The following is a 12,322-nucleotide window of genomic DNA, read 5'->3' as shown; positions in this document are numbered from 1 at the left end:
AGCCATACAGCATGATCAAGAAAATATTATTGGTGTTAAAGATATGGGCTTTTATTTCAGGAAGAAATAGATATACCAGATAACAGACTAAGCATTGTACCTTAAACCCATAGGTTTTAAGATATTGTACTGTTTTTACGAGGAAAGAAGAGGATAAGGGAAAAGCTAATTTGTATCTAAAGCGTATAATTTCACTAGAAAATTCCAAAGAACACAACCTGGTAGGGAAAATTTCTCTTTCCTTCTTTGGGCATATACCCTTGCTACTTATGTAATCTACAATAGAGTTGTAAGATATTAAAATAATTCTGTAAAGTAATTTCCCTCTGAAATCTCCAGCTCTCTGCCAGAGAAGTCAATATTTATTTTTTCTATCCTAACTCTGAATGACACTACACACCTCCAGGAGCAATTCTCATTAGATCACAGTACTCACTGGCAGTATTTAGACTTTATTGACAGAAGCCAGGTGGCAATATAAAGCATTTAACTGCGATGGCAACAGTCTTCTTCCACTGAAGATCATTTGATCTAATTTATTAGCCTTGGTGAGACTTCATCTGTGTTCTGAGCGACAAGTAAAGTTTCAGGCAAAATTTCTCTTTCCCCTTTAGGTCAGGAGAGGAAAGACCATCACAGAAAATCAGCAATTCTTTGGAACTATCCTCACCTCCTCTCCTGTCATATCTTGGTCTCTCATCAACATCTCTCTCTGAAAAAATGAAGTTCGAATTTCCTCTCCTGACTCCTCCTGCATATTGGCTCAGCCACTGCTCATGATACAGAATGTGAATTTGAAGACACCTTCTACATCTATCAGAGCCAGCCTTCTTCTAGTAAATTAAGTAGCATTCATCCTTCCTAGGGAAGGAAGGGAGATCTTTTCAAATTTTTAAAAAATTTTCACTTATTTCAAATTCATTTAATTTTCAGGTGCAACAGCTCCAAAAGGCATACTAAAAAGATTAGAAATAAGCCAAGCAGACTAATATATCTAATACACCATGGGAGTTAGAGGTGGAGAAAAAAGCACAGGCCCTCACAATCCCATCAGGAAGCTCACAGTTTCATAACAGAGAATTAAGCTAATAGTAACGCAGTTGGGGTTTCATTTCATTTGTGCTACAAGTACCTAAAACATCCAAGTACTCTATAAATAAGATTTCTAGGGAAGCTCATTAGGTGGACTCACAGAATCTCAAGCCTTAGAAAGCACCTCAAAACTGAACTTTACTTGAACAGAAATTCCCTCTACACCACTCCCTGATCATCCAGCTTCTGCTTGGAGATGTCCAGTGATGGAGAACCCTTTACCTCCAAGGCAGTCCATTCCACCTTTGGCCAGTTCTCCAAGGAAGCTTTTCCTGAAATCCAGTTGAAACCTGCCTCCGTAATTCCAACCCACTGCTCATATGTGCCTTCTGGAGCCAAGGAGAGCAAAACTTTTCCACACCTGAAATTAACTGTTACATCCCCTTTTAGTTTTCTTTTCTCCAGGCCAAGCATTCCATTCCTGGCCTCCAATTCTTTCACCAGAGCTCCTAAGTGTTCCTCTGGGTGAAATTCTGTTTGTCGATATCCTTCCTAAGCTATGGTGCCCAGAACTCAATACATTACAGACATAGTCTGATCAGAGTGGAATACAATGAATGGGACCATGGCTCCCCACCTCCATTGCTTTGGACACTCTCAGTACACGACAGCCCACTCACACTGCCTCATTCTGTGCCATGTCCTCCTGCCCAAAAGGCTGGCCTGGGGGGGGGGGGGGAGAGGGGCTTCTTCTCTTTTTTTTTTTTTTTGGTTTGTTTGTTTTTTGGCAGGGCAATTGGGGTTAAGTGACCAGGTCACACAGCTAGTACATATGTCAAGTGTCTGAGGCCTGATTTGAACTCAGGTCCTCCTGACTCCTGGGCCAGTGCTCTACTCACAGCACTACCTAGCTGCCCTGGGGCTTCCTCTCTATCTCTTGATATTGCATGGATACGGAAAGAGAAAGTAAGCTTTCCATTTGTTATAGCTTTACTGGCCCACTTCCTTTTCTGGTCTTCAATCTATCTTTCTGATAATATCCTTTATGTTGCTTCTCTCACTAAATTCTTCACTTATAAAATAATACATTGCAGCCTGCTCATATTTACTATGTGCCACCTATGTGTGAATTAGAACTTTAATTATTTGGAAACTGGTATCTATACCTTGGAGCCATACAGCATGATAAGGAAAATATTTTTGGTGTTAAAAAGATGGGCCTTAATTTCAAGAAGAAATTTGACATCTGAGACTTTTTATTGATATGAGTATATTTGTTGTGACGATGTAGGGAAACGATGTGACAGAATTTAAGTTTAAACTTCATATTTTTCCTTATTTCAAAAACTCCTCTGAGAGGGCTTTAAAAAGTTCATATATCGTAACTAATATGTCAGGATTAGAGTTAAAAGAATGAACAAAAGGTGAAACCTTTCTCCTACCAATATGATTGGGACCGATTTTTGTTATATAAGTGGAAAACTCAATAGTAACCCGATAGTTTGAGCAGTGATCATTTACATTTTAAAAACTATATAAAGTTCATGTTAACTTGAATCTAAAGAGTTCTGGGGAACAAGGTTTGTTAACTGCACTGACAGAAAGGTGATCCTTTCTCTGTAAGTTAGAGGTACCTAAAGGCTGTTCTAATGTACAAAGTATTGAGCTAATAAATTAAAAATACTCATTAGGCAAGGCTAGTTTTTTTAGGCTAGTAGGTCATATCCAATTTTCCCCATTAGAAATATTCTCTCCAGCTTTGGAATAACAGCTGCCAAACTGACACTGCCTGGTGATAAGGGCTTTTTTCTCAGATATATACAAAGACTCAAGGCAGAGGCAAGAGGCGGAGGAAGGGGATGGGGGTGCCACTTTTCACCCTGACTTTTTTGTGGTTTACCCTCTTCAATTTTCACGGAGCCAGCTAAACATTGAACCCTTAATTAAAACAAGTCAAAGCCTACAGCTAGGATCATAAGTCTTTACAAGGGATAACAATACAGTTACCCAATGGTGGAATAAGGAAAATGCTGGGCTGAAGTCTATGGCCACTTAAGACTCCCAGAAATGCTATTAGAAGCTACTGAGCAATTGGCTAATAATACTTACGGGCCACATCCTCACAAGCACAGCTAGCTTATACCTGTAGTCACATTTCATAGATCAGTTCAAATATATGCTTCTTATCTACCCGAGAGTTGGCTTCTGGACTTATTCCAATATTCCAGGTTATCTACAGCACTCTCCATTTGTCTACACCCAGCACTTTTCCATCCAAAAACTCAGTACTTTATAGCTAGTCCCAGACTAGACCATGCTTCACTAGACCATCCCAAACTCTCAGTGAGTCAGAATCCATGGAAAGTGAGCATCTGGGAGCCACAGGACCATGGGAACCCAGAGACAAGCCGGAGAGTTGCCAAATACAGAGAGAGAACATCATTACTGCTTTTGACTCCTGCCTCTAATTAGAGTCGGGTTTTTGGCCCACTCCATTCCCAAGCATAAACCTTGGCTTTTTATAGCCCAACTTGTGCTCTATGCTAAACATGTAGAGGAAATGCATTTTCAGCTACAAACATTTGCTCTTCTGAAACTGCTGCCTTTGTTCATTAGCGAGAGATGAAGAACAGGATGTTTTATTCCCCTGTTCTACTTTTACTGAATTGTTTAAATCTATTTAGAGAGACAAAAAGGAAACAAATACTGTGCTTTCACTGGCCAATTTTGAAAACCAAAGTATTTCCTAAAATGAAGATGCTAAAAGCTTGTAGAAAATTTATTTTACTGCATGAGAATAATTTCTGCCTAATAAATTGTATCATTCATGAAGAGTGTTCCTTTGAAATGCTATTCCATGCCCTGCATGTTTGTAGCCAGGGACAAATGTTATTTTTTGCAATGACAGAACATGCCAGTTTGGACACCCCAGCAAACTCCAAGTGGAGTCAAACTTCCCTCAGTCCTGGAACTTTCCCAAGCACAGCTACACCTGTAGGATCTCAGAGTTCAATTCAAACATATGCTGCTTAGCCCCCCAGAGAGTCACTTTCTGGGCTCATTTCAAAGTTCAATGTTATTTAGAGCACTCTCGGCTGGCATCCACTCAAAAACCTGGAGCACTCCAGTGAGTCCCAGGTGAGGCCACGCTTCACATCCCATGCTGCCACCTACCTATGCCATCTTACCATATCTCTGATGTTGCCTCACATCTGGAAGTAGAGCTCAAGAAACCATGCCCCCAATTCCCAAGACCTCTCATTCAGCTTGAAATTCCTACCCTGGAACTAAGGTGTCTTAACAGCAGAGTGCAAATTCCCCTAGTTCACTATATCTAGCTGGCTTCAGCCCAGCTCATACTTCACAACCCACCTAGCCATGTTACTCTATCCAGAAAAGCACCTCCTTTTCTCCTGATGAGATCTCCAAAAATCATGCCCAGTCCTTTGGGCAGGTAATCCACTCAGTTTTGGAATTCCCATCCTGATGCTGAATTATTTTGGTTGGGCCATCTTGCCAACCGTTCTTCTGACTTGTGGACCCTTCTCCTCCTCCTCCTCATTATCCCCTGGGCTTCCCCCCCAACCCCCGCTCTAGGTACAGGAATCAAATCATTGCTTCTGAAAAGGACATGTCAGTTAGCAGTCCTATGGATCTACTCACCATTCCTCCATCACACTCCTCAAAGTCATCGACGAACATTTCCTAAGTATCTAACGTGTGCCAGTGTGCTAGGTGGTGGGGCTACAAATGCAAAGAATGAAACAATCTCTAGTCTCCAGAAGTTTACAATCTAACGGGGAGGCAATACGTATGGGTATAAATATGTATAGAATAAGTACAAGGTAGAATAAGTACAGGGGTGGCGCTGGCCAGTTGGGGAGATCATAAAAGGTTTCATCCATGCAGAGGTGATAAATACGCTGCATCTTAGAGGAAGAGAGGGGTTTTAGGAGGTAGGAACCACGAAAGAGTGCAGCCAAGACACAGTGGCTAGAGGCAAGGGAGTGCACAAAGAACGGAGGGTGACTATGAGTCTTTATCTCTTATTCACTGGTAGTTGAATACAGAATGTAGTGAAAAGAATCATGGAGCAAAGAAGACCAATTAGGAATAGTTTAGGCCAGGAATAATGAACTAAGGTTGTGGGGATGTGAGCAGAGAGAAGAGGTCAGAAGCAAAAGGTATTGTGGAGGTAGGAACAGCAAGATCTGGCAACTGACTGGCTATGTGAGACAAGGGAGAATGAGGTGTGGAAAAGACCAACATCACAAACCTGTGAGATCAGAAGAATAGTGGGGGCTGGAAGAAAGAGGGAAGTCTGGAAGAGGGGTGAGCTTTTGGGGAAAGATAACGAGTTCTGTTTTGGCCATACTGAGTTCAGGATGTCTCTTGGCATCCAGTTTGAAAAGTTTGCTAGGCAGTTGGTGTTGCAAGACTGTGTCTGCCTTTTAAAGCCCATCATACTTTGCCTCTCCTCCTACCTTTCTCATCTTCTTCTACCTTACACTTCATCTTTCCCACACATACTCTTTGATCCAGTGGCACAGGCCTCCTTGCTGTTCCTTGAATAAGACACTCCATCTTCCAATTCTGGGCATGTTCTCTGGCCATCCCCTAGGCCCAGAATGTTCTCCATTCTCATCTCTGCCTCCTGGATTCTCTGGTTTCCTTCAAATCCCAGCTAAAATCTCACCTGCAGGAAGCTTTTCCCATTTCTTTTAATTCAAGTTCCTTCCCTCTGTGGATTATCTCCAATTTATCCTATAAATAGTCTGTTTGTACATAGCTATTTGTATGCTGTCCAGCATTACACTGTGACACACTCCTTAAGAGCATGGACTGTCTTTTGCACTTCTTTGTATCCCCAGTGCCTGGCACATATTCGGTGCTTGGTATCTACTGACTGACTGAAGTTCAAGGGAAAAACTAGAGCTGTGTGTATCTATGACTACAGATACACACACACATCTATATACACACATACATAACATATATGTGCATGTATATATGCATCACATCACATCATATACAGTTAGAACAATAGATAAACAGATAAGAACAACATCTCCTTTTATGGATTTCTTGGTCATCATCGTGGTCATCTCTACAGTAGCAGCAATGGCTCAAATTTTTTTATCTTTGAAATTTCTATACAGTAGGAACACCAGGGACAAGGACTACTGTCAATGAGGCTGCACTGTTAAAACAAACAGAATAAAGACTTCTATCCTATCAGACTGAGACCATGGCTACAATACTTAAGTTCTAACTGCAACCTGACAAGTTGTTAAAGTGACTATACCCCAAAAAAACAGCACACAAACTTGGGATAATTCCTCATTGAAAGGAGATGGCATTTTCATCTAAGCACCTGAACTATTACCCATTGTACCCAGAAGTTTGCAAGTCAAAGAACTGGGCAGCATAATAGCTGAAAGTTGCTTTTTCTTCCCCTCATCTGTTAAGACAACAGGATTTCTGATTTGCCTGAAACCATCAAATACATCATTAATGCCTAACTCTTTGCAAGACATGGCCACAGGTTTCTCAAATGGTATTGTAGCTACCTCCTTCTTCAAAGGAAGCAGAACTCTGTCTGAATTGAAAGCTAAATGGAAGGAGAAGAGATAGTTTCCATTTCATTTGAAGAAATATTATTCATACTTAGAGGCAGAAATAACTCTAGTGTTCATGAAAACTCGAGGGGAGAAAAACATGAGATTCTTAAAAACAAATCTGGCATTACTTCTCAATGCATTTTTGTTCTCCCTAGCTTCCCATGAGGTTGCACTCAGATCTTTGCAGACAAGAGAAATGGAAGTCTAATGAATACCTATTTCAGGTGAACAAGTACTGACTGAGCATTTACTTTGTGTTCAGTGCTGTGCCACATAATGAAAACCAGGCACCTTCTTTGAGCCACAGGAGAACTAGAAACCCACCTCAGTTTTTCTTCCCATCTTCTATTTGCCAATATTTCAGGCTCCCAGCATCATGATGGTGATTCACACAGAATGACAACATTCTAAGAGTCATGACAGTTAAAGGGGAATCAGGTAACTGCTACAAAGGCCACTTTGCTTCCTTCGCCCTAAAAGAATTCAGGGTCATCATCTGAGATTCAAACGTAGGTACTCACCCTGAGCCTGTCGGGAGAGCCGCTGGTGCTGAGGGGACACCAGTCTGTGGCTTTTCTTTCTCATTCTGCTTGAAAAAGGATTTGGCTTCTTTCGATGCTACATCCACTTCCTTAGTCACCCTGTTTCACAGAAAGAAGAGAAACATAAGCCAAAGGTTAGACTATAGATAAAGCTAGAGGAAACAGTACCTCCAAATAAGGAAAGATGAAGTAGAAAAGATCCAAAGAATGTTAGAAATGGAACCTCAAAAATCATTTTTTCCATTCAAATTCCTCATTTTACAGATGAGAAAACTGAGATCCAAAAAATAAAAGACTTGGCCAAGTCTATACAGTAGCCAGATCTTGGCAGAGCCAGAACTAAAATCCAGGTTTCCTGACTCCATCTTATTTTTTTCTTACTAGATAACGCTGCATTTTTAGAATAAAAAAGATGTTCTATTCAGTTTTAAATTCTCAACCTGCTCCCAAGGAAGCTTAGGCTTACATGTTCAACTATAAGATACTTCTGGTTTCATAAGGCTAAAATGGCTTACAAGTACACAGACTTGTCATGTCACCAAAAAATACTCCAGGCGTTTACCGTAAATTCCATCCCAATTTGTAGCCAAGACACAAAAGACATTTAGCAAGTTAAAAAAAAAATAACAACTATTTCTCTTGCTTAAACACCAATTTCAAATCTCCCTGGTTCTCTATTACTCACTGGATCAAGTCTGACCTTATCAGCCTACCACACATTTTGCATCTGATGGATGCTCTACCTGGTTCCAAGTCCATGGAACAGGATTCCCCTCTCATCACCAAGCCTCCCACTCAAGCTTTGACATCACCTCCCTCTGACTGGAGGGCTGGATGGCAAGGTAGGAAACCCCTCCCAAAGCCTTCCTTTACTGTTGTACAGACTGGACTTCCAGCTCTGCCTGGTTTTAACTCAATGGAATAAGATGCTCCTGTGCCCTTCTGTTTCCTTTCACTTGTTCTCTTCTGTTAGACTGTAAGCTCCTTGAGGGCAGCAACTATCTTTCTTTTTCTTATTGGTATCCCCAGTGCTCAGCACAGTGCCTGGCACAGAGCAGGCACTTAATAAATGTTTACTGAATTGAACTGATATCTAATCTCATTTGCATCCAGTCCTCAACAAGAATCTTCTATTTCAGTTGTCCTATACATTCAGAAACACATCTTACAATGGGCCTTTGCTCATGCTGCTCCCTTCAAATGGAACACATTCAGCTCACTCCTCTTTACCTACCCAAATTTCGTTTACCCTTCAAAGCCTAATTCAGGTCCTATCTTCTCCATTAAACTTTCTTGCCTATTTCAACCCACAGTGATCTCTCTCTTCTCTGAGCACTTTGTAGCATTTGCTGCCTTCACCACACAATTTAGCATTTAAATATATAGTGCCTTGTATTTTCCTCTTATCATTTTATACATATATCTTGTTTCCATAAGCAAATGGCAAAATGCCTGAAAAGCTAAAGTTATGTTGTATACTTCTTATATATCACCTACAGAGACTATGCACTCTTTATATCACAAATGTTCAATATATAATTGCTGGATTACACGTAAAGCAAGGTAAAGAAAAAAAATCCAAATTTCTTTCTTTTGTTCTTTCTGTTTGACAAGAAGCCCTAAAAATTGCTCAAGATGACAGCATGAAAGGTTGTACCGGGACCCAATTCTCCCTACATACAACAAAAATCTAAGAAAGGCGCCAGATTGAGTAAGGACCAAGAAATCTAAAGAAACTGTCATCCTTTCATTTCCCCCTCATGTAATCAGGAGTACATAGAAAGACAACCTGAAGCCTGTGTGAACCTTCCACCTGGGAAGCCCATGCAAGCCCTGGAAAACAATAACAACGACATATTTTTAATTTATAATAATAGCACATACAGCGCTAAAAGGTCTGTAAAGTGCTTTCCATAAATTGTCTCCTTTGATCCTTACAACAAGCAGGTAGGCACTACTATTATCATCGCCATTTCATAGATGAGGAAACTGAGGCAGACAAAATTTAAAGTCACAAAAATTGAGTCACCCAGCCAGTAAGTATCCAAGGTCAGATCTGAACTCCGATTTTTCTGACTGTAGGCCCAGCACCCCATTCACTGTGCCACTGAGCTGCCTCTCACAAGCCAGACCACTGACTCTCTAGGGACTGTGGACACCTGTAGTGCTCTCTTCCCAAGGGACAAGAAGCACTGACAGTGAAGTTCCAAGGGAGTCAGATCTGTAGCACTGACACACTCTGGGCTTGCCGTCCATCCAGACCCTCAAGTTAAACCCCAAAGGAGCCTATTTATGATAAAAAGTCAACATTTGTGCCTTTTCTGAACCCAGTTTTGTTCAGTTTTAACTTTAAAAAACTTCCCCAGAGCCAATATTTTATGCAATAGCTCTGTTAATTTAAGTAGCTCATTCCTCCATCCCTGTAACTACATTCCAAGAGTACCCCAAAGTCTAAACCCCAAAAAGCTGCTCACCCTGCTGTCTACACACCTGACATCAGCTTAGTGGGGCTCTCTATCCACTGAATGGTGGCCCCATTCCTCTCTATCATGTAAAATGCCATTTGCCTTTGTGATAATGACTTTCTTCTCTGCTTAGAGGCTGTTTTCCACATACTCCTTCTGTACTTATCTCTATATTCCTGGTTCCTAAGGTTACTAGAAGTCTGACTGACAGGTAAGGGGGGGCCTTACTATAAATGATCACAAGCTTTTGAGTTATTCTAATGCTGGCCATGACTGATTTGCACCGGAGCAGCCAGATTCTTTTTTTTTTAAACAATGATTTTTTAAAATTTTGAGCTCTCAATTCTGTTCCCTCCTTCCCACTCCCTCATCCCCCTTAAGAAGGCAAGCAATATATACATGTGAGGTCATACAAAGCATATTTTCATATTAATCATGTTACAAAAGAAAAAACAAAATAAAGCAATAAAAACAAAGATAGTAAAAAGGAGTACACTGTAATCTGCACTCAGAGTTCATCAGTTTTTTCTCTGGAGAGGGATAGCATTTTTCATCCTGGGGCCTTAGGAATTGTCTTAGATCACTGTCTTGACCAGAGTAGCTAAGTCTTTCACAGTTAGTCATCACACAGCGTTGCTGTTACTGTGTACAACGTTCTCCTGGTTCTGCTCACTTCACTTTGCTTCAGTTCATGTAAGTCTTCTCAGGTTTTTCCTGAAACCATCTGAGCAGTCAGATTCTTGATTGGTTCCCCCAGTGACCAATGTGTTTGCAAGATGTCTCTTGAAAAAGGGAGCCAAGGGCCCACTGCCACAGATCACAGCAAAGGGAACTTTGTGGCAGTTCTCAAACTTTTTGGTTTCAAGACCCTTTTATACCTTAAAAATTATTGAGGACCACAAATAGCATTTATGTACATTATATCTATTATTATTTACCATGACAGAAATGAAAAATGATAAATGTTTGAAATATGTATTAATTTCAAATGAAAATAATAAAACCATTACATGTTAACATAAAATTTTTATCTGAAGAAATGTGGCCTCATGGAAGGAAGGAAGGAAAAAAGCATTTTAAAAAACTACTATGTGCTATGTACTGGCTAAGTGCTTTACAAATATTATTCCATTTGAACCCCAAAACAAGCCTGGGAGCTATTATTATCCTCATTTTACAGTTGAGGAAAATGAGGCAGACAGATGAAGTGACTTTCCCAGGCTAATAAGTATCTGAGGCTGGATTTGAACTCAGGTATTCCCGATTCTAGGCCCAGCCATCTATCTACTGTACCACCTTGCTGCCTAGAGATATAGTATGGCAGTATTATAATGAAAACAAATTTGACCTTTCAGATCCTTTGAAAGGATCTAAGGGACCCTCAGGGGATCCTCAGACCACATTTTGAAAACCACTGGGTTAGTTTTTATACATACTTTCGTTTGGCCAACAATTATTGAGTGCCTATTATGAAACCTTAGCTTTCTTACCATCATGTTCTAAGCATGAAGTACTTTGTATATAAGATGAAAACAGGACTTACAAAAATAAACAGACCAAAAATCACACAAGGTTACACAAGTCATTGATGGAAATGGAATAAGAATTCAGGAATCTTTGTCTCTATTAGAGAATCTGGGTCCAGGGCTAAGAAACCTGGTTTTAAGTACTGTCTCTGACACAAACTGACTGTGTGACCTTCAACAAATGACTTAATGTCTCAGGGTTGGCAATTTTCTAAGGCTTTAAGTAGCAAAGAAGGTACCCAGCTGCACTTAAGTAGGAGCTCCATACACCAATGAAATCCTAGGACTAATTCAAAAAAATTCCCAAAGTAATATACTCTAGTAGTTGATTTTGATAAACAAATCAATTTTTTAAATACAAGTTGTCTTCTTCTAGAAGGAATGTGCCTCCTGGGTGAATGGGTGTTAGAGCTGAAATCAAGAGACAAAGTAAAGCTAGGGAAGGCACCATTGGAATACAGACCATAGTGGTGAGTACACAGAGGAGACACAGAATCAAAACCTGAAAATATTGGCAGAGTACAGAGCAGGAGACCACACACAAAACAAGGGAGCGATCACAGCTCCTGGTGAGTGAGGATAAGGATTCAGGATCTGAGACCATGAGACGATCCCTCAGCTTTTTTCTCCTCCCTCCCAACCCACTCCCCTGAATCTGCTCTCACAGCAAAAATGCTAGAGCTGTGGATCACTAACAAACTCTCCTTTCTTGAAGACCTTTCTCTCACATTCCTTTCATTGCACACTCAGAGTTCAGGACTCGGCTCATAGTCTTCCTTTCCACTCCAACTGCAGACCTTGTTTGGAACCTCACATATGTTGATGTCATCTCAGACACTTGAGGTTCCCAGTGGCTCAGCCTTCTCCATTCCCAAGGCCTGAACCTCCACTCTGCTTCAGCCACACAGGGATTATCCTACGCTTTATGTCACCATCCTCCACACCATGATGGAGAACTCTGACACCTCTACCTGAAAATAATAATGCCTCCTCATTTCAATCTCCAGTCTTGCCACCCAGTGGTGATGTCTCAGGCTCTTAGGTCATGACCCTGCTCTGGTCTCATTTCCTCCCTTCCCAATCCCGATCTAACCTAGACAGTTAAAACTATATGCTGTCCTCAGCTCTCAAATTGC

At 40.8% G+C, this 12,322-nt stretch overlaps 1 protein-coding gene across 1 annotated transcript in view; it reads right to left on the bottom strand.

The window, feature by feature from the left end:
- The window catches only part of CFDP1 (craniofacial development protein 1), a 154,611-nt gene that overhangs the window by 103,897 nt on the left and 38,392 nt on the right, over positions 1-12,322 (bottom strand). Inside the window, exon 5 of the mRNA XM_036748422.1 lies at positions 7,175-7,294. Coding sequence (XP_036604317.1) covers positions 7,175-7,294 — 120 coding nt within the window. The remainder of the gene's footprint in view (positions 1-7,174; positions 7,295-12,322) is intronic.

Source organism: Trichosurus vulpecula, chromosome 3, assembly GCF_011100635.1.
Source record: "Trichosurus vulpecula isolate mTriVul1 chromosome 3, mTriVul1.pri, whole genome shotgun sequence".
In the NCBI taxonomy this organism is placed as follows: Eukaryota; Metazoa; Chordata; class Mammalia; order Diprotodontia; family Phalangeridae; genus Trichosurus; species Trichosurus vulpecula.
Note: the sequence above shows the minus strand (reverse complement) of the source record. Positions and strands in the feature narration are given on the sequence as shown.